Source organism: Cyanistes caeruleus, chromosome 6 (genome assembly GCF_971803275.1).
Source record: "Cyanistes caeruleus chromosome 6, bCyaCae1.hap1.1, whole genome shotgun sequence".
Lineage (NCBI taxonomy): Eukaryota > Metazoa > Chordata > Aves > Passeriformes > Paridae > Cyanistes > Cyanistes caeruleus.
Window position 1 is genome coordinate 33,138,942 of NC_141706.1, and position 14,437 is coordinate 33,153,378.

General features: G+C 49.4%; 3 protein-coding genes across 7 annotated transcripts in view; 1 reads left to right on the forward strand and 2 right to left on the reverse strand.

Moving 5' to 3' along the window:
• The window catches only part of NUMB (NUMB endocytic adaptor protein), a 119,640-nt gene that overhangs the window by 6,761 nt on the left and 98,442 nt on the right, over positions 1-14,437 (forward strand). The gene's annotated exons all lie outside the window — the stretch shown is intronic.
• LOC111930252 (acyl-coenzyme A thioesterase 5-like) lies at positions 33-8,991 on the reverse strand. Its single transcript, XM_086891908.1, has 3 exons — positions 5,296-8,991; positions 2,654-2,856; positions 33-2,022 (listed from the first exon to the last, which is right to left on the reverse strand). Exons 1-3 carry the CDS (start codon positions 5,906-5,908, stop codon positions 1,441-1,443), a joined length of 1,398 nt encoding a protein of 465 aa, XP_086748034.1. The 5' UTR covers positions 5,909-8,991; the 3' UTR covers positions 33-1,440.
• Positions 11,930-13,724, reverse strand: RIOX1 (ribosomal oxygenase 1). Its single transcript, XM_023928223.2, has one exon. It carries the CDS (start codon positions 13,707-13,709, stop codon positions 11,973-11,975), a length of 1,737 nt encoding a protein of 578 aa, XP_023783991.2. The 5' UTR covers positions 13,710-13,724; the 3' UTR covers positions 11,930-11,972.

The window sequence follows — 14,437 nt, forward strand, 5'->3', positions numbered from 1 at the left end:
GTAACCAGAGATGGAGAAGTAATAAGGGAGGAGCACTTTCACAGACTATTTTTAGGTAGGTCAGGAAACATCTGGCTCTTCTAGTAATGGATTTTGCAAGGATTTAAAAAAGAAGGTAATTCAATCCATCTCATGCAGAGATGGATCTTCTGATCCAAAAGGAACTGCAGAGGAAGAGCTGTTTCTTGAGGCTCCCAGACTCTTCCTGGCAGGTTCAGGTAGGGATGCCTCATGCTCTGAGCTACTCATGTCTGTCTTAGAGGTGTGAAGGAGGTGGAAGCACTAAGAGAATCCTGAACATTGTCCTAATTGGAAATACTAAGTGATCAGAGATACTAGGCAGAGTCACAGCTGTCTTTCATTCACCATGGAAATTACCCTTTCTCTCCAAGCAGGTGAGGTGTTCTGTCTGAGTATGTTGCCTGGTGACTAGTCCTGAATGTGTGGCAACTACTCCTGTTGTTGAAAACAACACTGTATGGCTTACGCTACTGGATTTGATCATGGACTTGACCATATGCAGGAGCAGATGCTGAGGAAAAGAGTCTTGGAGGCTTCAGCAGTATTCCTTCTCCATGCTTGGTGACACAAAAGCTGTGGGAGAGAGTGAAGGTAAGGGAGCTATGTGTCTGTTTTCTGTGTTCTCCTGTTCCCACCTGGGCAACCTTTGATCCCAAGTTGCTGCAACTTTGTTAAGCCATCACCTGGGATGAGAAAGTAGTAAAGTTGCAAACCCTGCTTCTAACCAAAGCACAGCAAGAGACTCCATAGCTTTCAAATCTCAGTCTCTTTATTACAATTCTCATCCCTGTGACAAAGATTCAAATGTTCCACATGATGTGGGAGAAGATTAAAATGGCTGTAAATTCAACACAAAGTTTTTTGCATGACATCTTTGGTGCAGAAATATCCATGAGCCAGAGCACTTCTTTTCAAGTGAAGATGGAAAGAAGGCACAAAAGGCAAACAGCCTTTCACAAGGCTTACCCAGAGACAGCCCAGCATCCTGTCTAGAGCGGCCGTTCTTATACATTTCCAGCAGCACAGAGGTCAGAGATGTTTCCATTTGCAATAACACATTGACCACAAGACCAGTGAAATCCCTGCTCCAAATTTGTCATTTGGGAGCTTGGTATGACCTGAGGATAGCACATTCATGTAGACACCACAGTGACATGGAAAGCACTGTCAGGTATTAAAGGAACAGAAACCACCCAAGAAACGTAACTGCACTTTGCACATGACATGTTTTATCAGAGACTAATGCAAAAACCACCATTCCTTTTCTTGGCACTTGGGCAAAAAGGCTGAGGGAGGAACAGAAAAGGAAAACCCTTTTATTTTCTGTGTTATGGATGTCCAAAGTCATGGAAGATACAGTAGTTGTACTGATACACCTGTGACAAGGTTTGACCTTGCTAGCACATTATTTATTGCACATTAGTTAACAATTAAATACTTTTTGAAAAAAGCCTGGATCTGTGACCAAGCATGAACCTGAGCTTTAGAATAAGCCCTGAGCTCCCCACCCAGGACTGCCCGCTTGTGAAAAACAGGGTGGCTTCCTATGCGGTATAAAGGGAAAAAGGGAGGGTCTATGCAATGCCCTGTTCCAGGGTAGGAGAGAATCTGAAAATTTTCTTTCCCTTGAGCCTGCAGAAGCTTGCAGACTTCAGTAGCATAATGCTCACTTTTGACAACATGGTCATCTTGTCCCAGGACAAATAGGAACTGTGCCTCAGCTTTGTCTAGTGGGATCAGGCTTTGGTTGCCAGGGGCTTGAAAGGGATCATCAAGGACATCAGAATAGTCAAGACATTTGGAATTGGTGGCCTTGGCTTTGTGTTCATATAAGGTCAAAGTGGGGATGATTTTATCCTTGTAACACAGAGGAATACATGTAATAGCAACAGGGGCATTGAGGGAAGCAACAGCCATGATGTTCTTCAGGAAGGCAGCCATGGCAAGGCACATTTCACCCCCTTTGGAGAAACCGAGCAGGCCAACCCCTGGACCCTTCACCTGGAAGAGAGGAGGAAATGCTCATCAGTGCTGAGGTGAAAAGCACAACAGCTGGTTCATGGAGGGGAAGATGGTCAAATGCTGAGAGTTTGCAAAACAACGTGAACAAAGTGGTGGCAATGATTACTTTTCCTTGTGGACAAATGACAGGCACACCCTCCTTCACTCCCTATACTTCCTCTTGACACTGTACTTCAAAGCACTGATGTTCCCTCATGTTCTCAAATCAGACAGGAGTGGGGAGACATAATTTCATGCATCTGGGGACACCTTTTAGGTCACAGCTATGAATTATTAGTCTTAGACCCTGGCAGATGCTCTTTACTTTTCACACTTGAGACTGTAGGTGGACACTTGGTGGTAACTTATGAAGGCTTTTTCCTGCACATACTTCCCACTGGGTTATATCTGATCTGTCTCTTGTGATGTTGCACTGTGATCTCTCTCTCTACCCCCACTTCCAGTGCACATATGCCCCTTCTCTTTCCTAGAACTCAGACACCCAAAATCCTTGCAAAGATTAGCCCTGCCAAGTGAGTATTTCTGCAACTTCCTCCAAAGATGACTTGGGCAAAGTGAGAGGATTTTCCAGGAACAGTTTCTGGAACCCAGAGGAAATGGATGTTCGTACCTGTGGGTGCTGCAGCATATAGTTTATTGCCTCTTCAAAATATTCCAGGTGGAGTTCCTTTGGTTTCTGGGGCAGATCCTCAAACTGATAATAAGCCAGGGCTAGTGTGGCAAAGCCATGATTGGCCAGCAGGCTTGCTCTGGGCTCAAAAAGACCTCCTCCAATTCCATGTATATCAATGATCCCTGGAAAGGTGTCTTCTCCTGGAGCAAACAAGACAAAGATCAGAATTGCCTGAAATTACTCCTTTCAGTGTTTCTCTGGTTTGGAATGCATCAAACAAGGTACCAAACAGGAACTGCAGAAAAGCATATTTTCTGGCAAAAGTGCAAACCCTTACTTGTTTTAGGAATCAGCAGTACTGTGCATAGTGCTTAGGGCCAATAGGCAGAGTGTCTTTGGTGAAAGTATCTTATCCCAAATTCTCTTTCTGTAAGCAGCCCTCTAACAACAAGCTCTTCACCTACTGCTATAAAAATCCTCAAAGTATTGTGGTTTGATAGATGCAACACAAACTAGAAATTTTAAGCTATTTGTTTGTATGTTGCTTCCTAACATTTGGGATCCCTTGAAAAGCTGTAAGTAACCCAAACCAGTACTTTGTTCCTTTGCCAGTCATGTCTGGCAGCAGTCAGTATCAAATTCTACATAGGATGCCACAAGTATTTCAGTGGTCAGCAGATCTCTAGTTGGATCTTTCTTGGTCCAGGATCCACTCTTCCTCATCCTGGGAGAATCCTGAACCTGCCCAGCCAGTGCAGGGAAAGAGAATGCTTTGGATGTTGTATTCTTCAGCCTGATAGGTTTTGGAACTGCAACCTGCAGGAAAGCTCCACAATCCGCAGGCCAGAGAAGGTGACCTTGGACCTTTTTGGGCGTGGAGAAGACCTAGCTCACACCTATTTCTGGCTTCAGGAGAGCCACAGGCCTGAGTGGGCTCATGCCTCCCACCCTTTGAGGATGCCCTTCTACCACAGCCTCACACCCTGCCCCACAGTGGCCTGTGCATCTGCAGATAAGGCTGCAGGTGGAAGGTGGGAATGTGCTGCGGGGTATCACAGAGGCAAGGAGAGAGAGAGAGAGAGCACAGCATCTCTCTCTCAGTTAATTCTCTGCCTCGGACCAAGGAGAGCTCTGCCATCAAAAGCGCTGCTGTGCTCTTCCTTCTGTAGCTGTTTGCATGCAGGCAACAACACATCTACTGGGTCTTCATAGGCTGTGAGCACTCAGAGCAGTGGCTGTGTGGCCAGGGGCCAGTCTGTAGCCCATGGCTCAGCTGGGTCTTGTGGAGCTCTATGGACTTGCACTGAACAAGCCCAGAAGAGGTGGTACAGCTGAGTAAGGCTGTGGGGGTGCTCAAGGGAGGTGCCACAGTACTGTAGCAAAAGCCCTTTGAGCTCTCTGCCTCAACATGGCCTTAGATCATTTGCTGAGGAGTATCCAACTCCTGAATCTAAATGTGGAGATGTGTGGTATAGAGAGCAGGCTCAGGAACTGAAAATCATGATGGGGTATCTCAGTGCAGGACAATTTGAGAGTGGTGAAATCATGGTTGTGAAACACATCTCCAAACAAAACTAAGAAATACTGACTACAGACTGAGCTTACAGTCTTGCTAAGTTGAAGCTTGTTTGTGGTGGCAGTAGGATGGGGACAAATGCTTTTTATTCTGTGCCTAGTAAACAACTCAAAGCGCCTAGGAAATAATTCGAAGTGCCAGGGAATGTGTGGCAAGGGCATATCATTTTAAAACACAGGCAAAAAGGTGGAGGTCAGGGGACTCAGAGGAAGTGCCTCAGCTCAGGGGAAGTGGGACACTTTTGAAATAGTGTATGCAGATAGCTTCTTCCCTCTTCTGGTCAGCAGGTGGGGGTAGAGGTGAGGCAGGGGAGGGAATCCTGGCCTTGTTGTGGACGGGATGCTAAATCAAAGAAATCAGCCTTCCCACACCCTGGATTCTGGCAGGGAAGTCTTGGTGTAGCTGCCCAGAAGATGCTAGAGACAGGTGGTGACTTGGGCAATGCTTATATTTCAGAAAGGTGCTCTGCAGAGCAATTAAATAGTTCCAGAGCAATTAAATCAGCTGGAAAGATTTATTCCCTGGTAATGTTTTTGAGCCCCTCCTCTTTCACAAACTGATTATGGTCACCCCAGTATGATGAGCCATGGTCATCGAATAACTGTAACTATAGTTAGTTGCTATTAGGAGAGGAGGGAGAAAGATGCCCCAACCCCTTCCAGTGAGTAGGAATGCCAATGACTATCACAGAGCCTTTCCCCACCTCTCCCTTCTGCAGATTCTCACCCAGCAGCTCTCCTGGCACACTCACGTTCATTTGCTGTGAATTTCTTCATGGTTGTTTTTTGGGTTTTTTGGGGTTTTTTTTTGTTTTTTTTTTAAACTTCAATCCCCAGGTGGGAATGGTTATTCCTCTGCCTTCTTCTGCAACCATGTCCTGGCACATGCATAGGCAGGTGAATTGGAAAGGATGCTCAGGATGCTCAATGGCATGGGAGAGGGGAGGGAAGGATGGGGGAAAAGACATGGGGCTTCAATGTACTCCTTCACAGAGGTCATGGAACAACTTTGGCTAGCAAAACCCCGGCTTAGAGAAAGCAGGATGGCTGCAGTTGGTACTCACCGGGGGGCAGGAATAGCGTCGCCCGGATCCTCCCCTCTCGCACCGGCACTCTCCGCACCCCGTCCCGCAGGAACGCCCGCTCGTGCTGCGCCTGGGCCAGGAGCCGCCCGGGGCGCTGCCCGTGGCCCTCAAACACCTCCAGCTGCAGGAGGAAGGGGCTCTGCACGTCCCGCTTTACCAGCCGCCAGAAAGGCTTCTGGGGCTGCAAAGCCCAGAGCAGCCCCATGGGCTCCAGGCCGGAGAAGCTGCCTCCCGGCAGCGCAGGACAGCGGGCGAGGTCCAGCTCCCCGTCGTCGCCCGCCTGGTAGCGGGCACTGGCCTGGAAGAGCTCTCCGGTCTCGTCCCGCAAGGACGTGCGCAGCGTGACCTGCTGCCGCGGGCCGAGGCCCTGCACGGCGATGGCCAGCGGCTCGTCGAAGAGGCTGCGGGTGGCGGGCGACAGGCGGATGGAGGGAGCCATGGACGAGAGTCCCTGGGCGGGGGCTGTCCCGGAGCTCCACGCGGGGCTGCGGCTCCGAGGGGCTGCAGGACCGCAGGGGCCGGGCCAGGGCAGTCGCTTCTGCCAGGCGCGGGAGCTGGCCCGGCACAGGCAGCGGGCACTGACCTGCCACATAGCTCCGGAGTTGTTGAGTCCACTCTGACTGCATTCAAGCTGAGGCTTCTTCTATAAGTGCAGTTTCCCACACATAGGGGAGGGGAATTGAGACAGGAATGGTGTGGGCACACACGTGCTGAGACGCCAAATTTGCCTGGAGCCACTGCTGCGCCCCTTTCGGCACCCACGGCAGGGCGGGATCATCACAGCCGATCCCCTGACACTGATGGGGCATCTCAGCTCAAAGAAGAGAAAGCTCCAGGGACACCTTATTGCCACCTTTCAGTACCTGAAGGAGGCCTGTGATATGGAGACAAATTTATTAGTAGGGCAATGGCTTTAAACTAAAAGACAGTTCATACAGATTAGACATAAGGTAGAAGTTTTTTTACAATGAGGATGGTAAAACACTGTCCCAGGTTGCCCAGAGAGGCAATGGATGTCCTATGCCTGGAAACATCTAAGACCAGGTTGGATGGGGCTCTGAGCAATCTGATCTAGTTGAAGATGTCCCTGCTTATTGCACAGGAGGGGGGTGGACTATATGACATTGAAGGTCCCTTTCAACCCAAACTATTCTATAATACTCTGATCTCCAAAATGCGGCTGCTCTCTCCAGACACTTGTGGATGCATAGGGTGTTTATCTGCTGTGGTGGAAGTTCTCTACAGCAGCCTGCTGGACTGGACACAGGCACAGGCACAGCTGCAACCCTCCTTCCTGGGATTCTCACACAGGCTGTCTTTTTCCCCTCAAAGTCATCCAAGCTGCAGGGCTGGGAACATCACAGGCAGAGACAGCCCCACTAGCCCAGCACTGCTCTCCTGGCATCTCTTGGGACATGCAGTCTTGCACCTTTTGTGCAATGACAGCACCTGACATAGCCATGAGCTACTCCAAGAATCCCTCCTGCTCTGTCACATTCTCTTCTAGCCCACGCTCTAACAAAGAGCCTTACCCATGCTGGGGCAGGCCCAGAGGTGTCAGACAGTGCTGCTGATAACATCTGTTATGAAACATGCTGGGCAGGGAAGGGCAACAATGAGGATGCCCAGGTGCTGAAAACATGACAGGGCTGAGAGCCAGCTGCTGGCTCTGAGGTTTGTCCCATGTGTACCAACCAGGCTGGCCTGGAGGACACCTGCAAAATGGAGAAACCCAGTACAGGTAGTTCAGCTGGCATGGGATGATGGTGTTCACAAAGGAGGTGGCAGCCCTCCAGCTCTGACAGAAATGGTGCTCCCTGGCCCCTGGTTTGGTCCTCACAAAGCAATTGGGGTGCTGGTGGAGGTTTGTTGTACACAGATGTTTTGCAGTGAGTGTGACTTCTCTGCTAAGGAGGAGCAGGAGACCCTCAGGGTCTTTCCACCAACAGGGCCTTTGATCCACCCTGGATGGGAGAGCAGTCAATATGTAAAACCTACTTCTAACCAAAGCACTACAAATGACTACATGACTTTCAAATTTCAGACTCTATTACAATTCTCACCCCAATAACAAAAAAGGCAAACAACCTGTCCCAAGGCTTAACCAGAGACAGCCCAGCATCCTGTCTAGAGCATCCATTCTTACACATTTCCAGCAGCACAGAGGTCAAAGATGTTTCCATTTCCAATGATACATTCACATTCATTTGCAATAACACATAAGAGCAGTGAAATCCCTGCTCCAAATTTGTCATTAGAGACAAGTGTCAGAGACAAACAGTATGACCTGAGGATAGCACTTGCATGTAAAGACCACATGGAAAAGCATTGTCAAGTATTAAAGGAATAGAAACCACGCAAGAAATGTAACTGCACATTTTGCACATGACATGTTTTATCAAAGACTAATGCAAAAACCACCATTCCTTTTCTTGGCACTTGGGCAAAAAGGCTGAGGGAGGAACAGAAAAGGCAAACCCTTTTATTTTCTGTGTTATGGATGTCCAAAGTCATGGAAGATACAGTAGTTGTACTGATACACCTGTGACAAGGTTTGACCTTGCTTGCACATTATTTATTGCACATTAGTTAACAATTAAATACTTTTTGAAAAAAGCCTGGATCTGTGACCAAGCATGAACCTGAGCTTTAGAATAAGCCCTGAGCTCCCCACCCAGGACTGCCCGCTTGTGAAAAACAGGGTGGCTTCCTATGCGATACAAAGGGAAAAAGGGAGGGTCTATGCAATGCCCTGTTCCAGGGTAGGAGAGAATCTGAAAATTTTCTTTCCCTTGAGCCTGCAGAAGCTTGCAGACTTCAGTAGCATAATGCTCACTTTTGACAACATGGTCATCTTGTCCCAGGACAAATAGGAACTGTGCCTCAGCTTTCTCTAGTGGGATCAGGCTTTGGTTGCCAGGGGCTTGAAAGGGATCATCAAGGACATCAGAATAGTCAAGACATTTGGAATTGGTGGCCTTGGCTTTGTGTTCATATAAGATCAAGGTGTGGGGTTTTTTAATCCTTGTAACAGAGAGGAATCAATGTAACAGTCACAGAGGGAATGTTCCTATTGCTTCCCACAATGGGAATGTTTCCCACTGGGGAAGCAGCAGCCATGATGTTCTGCAGGAAGGCAGCCATGGCAAGGCACACTTCACCCCTTTGGAGAAACTGAGCAGGCCAACCCCTGGACCCTTCACCTGGAAGAGAGGAGGAGATGCTCATCAGTTTGAGCTGAAAAGATTCCTGGAGGGGAAGATTGTCTAATGCTGAGAGTTTGCAAAACCACGTGAAGAAAGTGACAGCAATATTTACTTTTTCTTCTGAACAGATGACAGGCGTCTACTACACAAAAATTGTTTCTATTCCCGTGCAAAATGTTCCCATATGATAGCCAGGAGAGAACAAGCATAATGACACAATTTGAGCCCTGGTTGCAAGACAAAAGTAAGATTATTTAGAGCTAATGTAGAAATGTTTTGCTAGTGGGAGGCTGTAAGAATCAGGGCTCCCCTATAACATCAGAGTTCCCCCATATTGGACAGAGACATTTTCAGCCAGCTCAGAGGTGTACCTTATGCTGCCCAAAGATGAGGGGGTGGTGGTTTTAATTTTGTTTTTATATCTCACTGTTTACTCTGTCATTTACTGGTAATAAATTGAATTAATCTTCTCTAAGTCAAGTCTGTTTTGCCCCTGGTGTTGGGAAAAATATTGATGAATTAGTCCCTGTCCTTGTCTTGACCTGTAAGGTTTCTCTTCTTTGTTCCTCCGCCTCTCCTGCTACTACCGAGGATTGAAAGAGTGGCTTGGCTTGGCAGATATCTAACAGCCAGCCAAGGTCAATCCTCTTACAGTTGGCTACCTGTAAAGGCTTTTTTCTTTATATTTTGTAGACTAAGTGTTCACACCTGGTGGTGGGCCTGCGGTGACAATTCATGAAAGCTGCTTCAAAAAATGCAGGTGACTTCACAACCTCCCCATGGTATGTCTCAGTCACTGTGAGATGGTGATAGCTGAAGAGTACCCATGCTGTGTTCTTCCAGTGCATATATGTTTGATCCTTCCCCTATCCTAGATGAGCATTCTGGCAGGTGATAGCTAAACCAGATGAGTATTTCTGAAGCTTTCTCAAAAGTGGCAAAGTGACAGGCACATGTGGGACTGACAACTCTCCTCCCCACTTTTTGTGTCCCATATAGTTGTTGTGAAACTCAATGATCCTTGTGTCCTTCAAAAAGATGCTCTTTCTATGCCCCAAGGGTCTGGTTATGAGAGCAAATAAAGGCTTACTCTCTCAAAACTCTCCTGTCCTGCTCAGCTCTGCTTGGAAGAATTTGTGTATGTGCTCCCTGTACCTTTATTTTTGTTTCTGCACTGCTTGGAAGCCCGTGAAGGAACCCTCAAGCATGGTCCTTGCCTTACAGCATGCAGAACATTCCCCTCCAATAGCCATGGTGTGTCCTCTGAAGGACACTGCCCCATGCCTTTGCTGCGTGTGTTGTGCTGTGCTGTCTGTAAAATGTGGCCTTCAGGCCTGTGCTGTCCTGTGCAGATCCCAAGCCCTACTGGTAACTCAGCTCTTCCTTACAGAGGAGACCACAGCCAGCTCCCACCAGGACCTGAGGTAACACAACTTATGTGGCCCTGCCCTTATCGAACAGTGCAGAAAGACATTCCCTTGCAAACACTGTTCCTGTTTGACTGTAGATATGCTAAATAGAGCTTAAAAGAATCTTATAATATCTTAAAAGACTGAAAGGGGACAATATCTGCTATGAACCATGTCTGCATGACATAGGGAAATGCTTCTTCACTTGGGGTTCTCAGCATCTAAAGGGATGTAAGATTAGTGTTAGCTCTAATAAATATTGTTTTTAGATACCTTACAAAATATGAGTGCTTTTCTTACTGGGATCATAATGGGCCACCACCTCCTAGTTAAAAAAAATTGGTATAATCTGCAGGTCTCGGCAAGAAATACCTTTCTGCAGAAAGAACAATGAAGAAGAGAAACTCTGTGCCTGGCTAGCCCTGCATAAATCTCTGAGGAGTATGTGTAAGGTGTCTAGCCCAGGCAGTTTCACCAGAATTAAAAGCTGAGGTGGGAATTACCCAAATGCCCCACCCCATCACACCAGTGTCCAGGGAAAGGAAAAGCTAAGGAGATTTTATACTGTGTTTGGTTGTCATTAAAGTGCTCAAAACAGACGTGGGGGTGCTTGCAGCCACCGCAGAAAGCCACTGCATGAGCTCCTGGTGCAGCTCTGCACCACAGCCCCAAGCAGCAAAGCTGCAATGCTGGTGCCTGTGTCTGAACGTAGAGCACACAGAGCAGCCCAGGAAGGACACCACGGAGGCACGATATATTTACCAGGGACATAAATGGTGGGGCAAGAATGGCTGACCCTCTGGTGAGGATGAATAGACAGAGGGGTCAGAGGATGAGTGTGGCAACAGCATTTCTGTCCAGCCACTAGTGCTTCACAGAGCTAAGAGGCTCCAAGGGCACCTCAGCATGTTCTTGTACTGTGCAATTTTACACAGCCCAATTTTCAGTATTTAGCAAAAGCATACAGGCAAGAAAGGGAGGAAAGGCTGGTGCTACTGCAAATATAGGATCTTGGAGAGCATAGTGTACACTTAAATCCCAAACAGTTAAGAGTGCATGGGTGCCATCTTGCAAAACCTGGATAACCCAACTAGTTCAAAAGGAGCACAGGGTAATGCACCCTGCTCACTTGGGTATAGCTTCAGGAGGCTTTAAAGACTAAATATCTCTCACCTGCTATGATAAAATAGCACTGTGGAAGTGTTTCAGAGGTGTGCCAGTATTTATGGGAACTGACCACACAGCCAGGCATATATTTATGTAACTTGATAGGTCCTAAAATGACTTTTTTCACCCAGCACAAAAAAACCTCAAACATACTGGAGGGTGCCCCCCTTGCCTGGAAAAGACCAATAATTTAATTGCTAGGGACTGCTGTGGGGAAACCCCTGGGAGAGGATATTTTATCTCTGTTGTTGAACTGAAAAGGACGCAGGTGAGCCTGAAGCATTTCAAATGTAGCAGATCATGTTTGCCTGAGAAAAGTTTACTGCATCATTCACTATGGGCATGGCCACGTAAGTGGGTGCAATTGCTCAAACTGAGTGGGAGCTCCCTGCAGGCCCCACTTTTAGGAAGTAAACATGTGACCAAGGGATTTTTACAACACAGCACAGGCCTGAAGGCCACACCATATATGCAGCATAGCACAGCAAAGGCACACAGAATGGTGACCATCACCAAATATATCTATGAACAGTAGGCATACAGCTGAGCAGGCTGCTTTAAAATACTGTGAAAACATGACAGTGATTTACAAGAAGAGATTCACAACATTCCTGATGTTACCTAGGGTGTAGTAACATGGCTGGTAAAAAGAAGATAACCAGTTCTCTTCTTTAGGCACTCAGACATGCAGAATTGCTCCTAGAGCAAATACTTAGTTTAATCAGAACATTTGATTTCTCTATCCTTAATGTAGACCGTCTACCTCCAGATGAGATGCAGAGACCTGAAGATTCATATCTAGCAGGCATAAGGCAAGACCAAGACAGAACATTTTTCTAAACAAGCGTACATTTATTTTGTGAAAAAATAAGAGTTAGACTTGTGCCAGAGGCTTCTTTGTAGTCAGAATACCCTTCTCAAACAGAAGTGTAGCTAGAGAAATCTTCTCCTCCAAGGTTTCACATGGAAGGTTATCTACACTGACGTGATTTGGATAGGAAGACAGGAGAAATTCAATACTTTCTGTATACTCGGGATCTAGCTCAAGGAACTTGGGTTCTTCCTTATGATACACTCTTGAGTTTTCCGTAGTGTAGTACAGCATCACACCTGCTTCTTCATTACACAGCCTAATGATGCCATGGCGGAGCAGGCGTACTTCGGTGTCCTTTGTTATCAGGATATCAACATTGCAGGGGCCTCCATCTTGCCACCGTGCTGGGAAGCCATAGACACTCTGCGCCTTTTCACTTTGTGTGAGCACTGGAGGGAGACAGTCATGAAGAAACGACTTGGCTCTCTGATCCACAGCAGCATCGACGGGTGCATAGTCAATGAGTTTCTTTATCAGGCTCTGCAACTTCTCCACAAAGGCCGTTCGCCGAGCATCGACTGCGTCTGAGTTAGCGACCCCCATATACTGCAGGTAGTCCATGGGAAGCCCTCGTCGGTACTCCACGTCTTCCTCTAGGGCCATCTGCAGGGCAGCTGGGAGTAGCTTCTCCAGAAAGTCCCCCCAGGAATTCCTCTGGTAGGAAGACACCGTGATGTGGAGCGAATGTGCATCAGGGAGACAATCACCCTGGTGGATAAAGCCACGGGGGAAGTACAGCAGGTCCCCAGCCTCCAGCACCGTCTCCAGCACAGGCTCGCCAAGTTCAGCCTGCGTGAGGTTTGCGCTGGAGAACTGCGGCAGCACCTCAGCATCTGTTCGGGGCCTGTAGACACGCCAGTGCTTCTTCCCCTCCAGCTGCAGCACGAAGGCCTCGATGTCATCATAGTGGGGGGCAAAGCCCTGCGTACCCGGGGGCGTGAGGTAGGTGTTCGCCCCTGCCATGCTGCCAAACTGCTCCTGCAGGATGGAGAGGAAGTCCCAGACGGTGGAGGAGAAGGCCTGCGGGCAGAGGAGGCGCAGGGAGCAGCCGTTCTGGTAGAAGTCCCACACGACCGGGGGCAGGGCTCTGCCGCAGGGGTTGTGCGTCTCCCGCACTCCCTCGGCATAGCTGGTCACATCCAGGTGGGTGCCGAAGTGAACCTCTCCTCCTCGCAGGGCGGCGTCGAAGTCGGCCGTGGAGAAGAGCCCCGCGTAGTACCCGGGCTTGCCCCGCCGCACCAGCAGCGGTTCCCGCTCCCAGTGCCGCCTCAGGAACTCCGCCGGCGCCACCGGGGCCAGCAGCCAGCGGAAGAGCTCGGCCGCCCGCTGCCGGCTGTCCTCCAGCCGCGCCAGCCGCCGCAGCAGCCCGGACACACCGCCGCCGTCCTCCGCCGCCGGCCGCGGACCGCCCGGCATCGCCTTGGAGCTGCCCTGCGGTTTCGCGTCAGGCCCGGCGGCCGCCGACTCGGGCCGAGGATTCGCGGGGGTCTCCACGGGGATCTCCATGTGGGGCTCCACGCGGCTCGGGGGCGCGGCGGGCGGCGGCGCCTCGGGCTCCGAGGCGCCGGCTCCCGCCCGGCCGCGCCTCAGGCGGGCCTTGGCCCGCTTGCGACCCGCGGGCAGCGGGGCCCCGCGGCGGCGCCGCTCCATCCGCCCGGCCCCCGCCACCCGGCGGTACACGGCGAGTGCCGACAGCCGCCCCAGCTCCAGCGGCCGCTCCGCCGCCATAGCCGCCATGGCCGCCACGCCCCGCCCCGCCGCTTCCGCCGGGAGCGCCCCGGGCACGGGATGGAGCCCGCGCGCGCGTCTGCCGGCGGAAGGACGGAGGCGCTCCGGGGGTGCCGGTGGTGCAGTGTGCGACAGAATGTGTTGTCTTTTGTCACCACCGCAACTAAAATGGGCTGGGTATATTTGCTTCCCCCGCCCCGCAGTAGAGAAGGAGAGGCGATTCCCCTTGATACGATGCAGGCAGGTCTGTTCCTTGGCTGGGAAGCTTCGTTCTGGCAGTACGCTCTAAGCACGTTCAGAAAGTAATTTTTTTTTTTAAGGCGTACCGTAAGGATAAGCTTTCAGACAGCCTGGAATTACTGTGCAACCTAAAGAGCGAAATGAGGTAACACTTATTTCATAAGGTCGTGTCGTACAAGGAATAGAAACGCAAACTGAATTGAGCCAATTCTTGTGTGCCATTCCCCCTCTCCTTTTCTTGTTCTGATGTTAATGGCTGCTGAAAGGCTGTGTCATCTCAAAGGATCAAAAGGATCCCAAAAACCCAAAAGGCTGTCATGTCACATAGTTGGGTTTTTTTGTTGTTGTTGTTTTTTCCTTTTTTTTTTTTTTTTTTTTTTTCCTCCAAATCCACTCACTGTCTAATAACCTGGGCAGACCTTTGTTTCCTCCCCATTTCTCTCTGAGGCCCGAGAATTTGCAGAAGGCCAGCGTCAGTGGTGCTGGGCAGCGTGAGG

Coding starts and splice junctions, on each gene's coding strand:
- LOC111930252 (XM_086891908.1), bottom strand. CDS start 5,908: ATGTGGCAGGTCAGTGCCCGCTGCCTGTGCCGGGCCAGCTCCCGCGCC. Junction 2,857..5,295: donor GACGCTATTCCTGCCCCCCG/GTGAGTACCAAC, acceptor TGTTTGCTCCAG/GAGAAGACACCTTTCCAGGG. Junction 2,023..2,653: donor ATATGCTGCAGCACCCACAG/GTACGAACATCC, acceptor CCTCTCTTCCAG/GTGAAGGGTCCAGGGGTTGG.
- RIOX1 (XM_023928223.2), bottom strand. CDS start 13,709: ATGGCGGCTATGGCGGCGGAGCGGCCGCTGGAGCTGGGGCGGCTGTCG.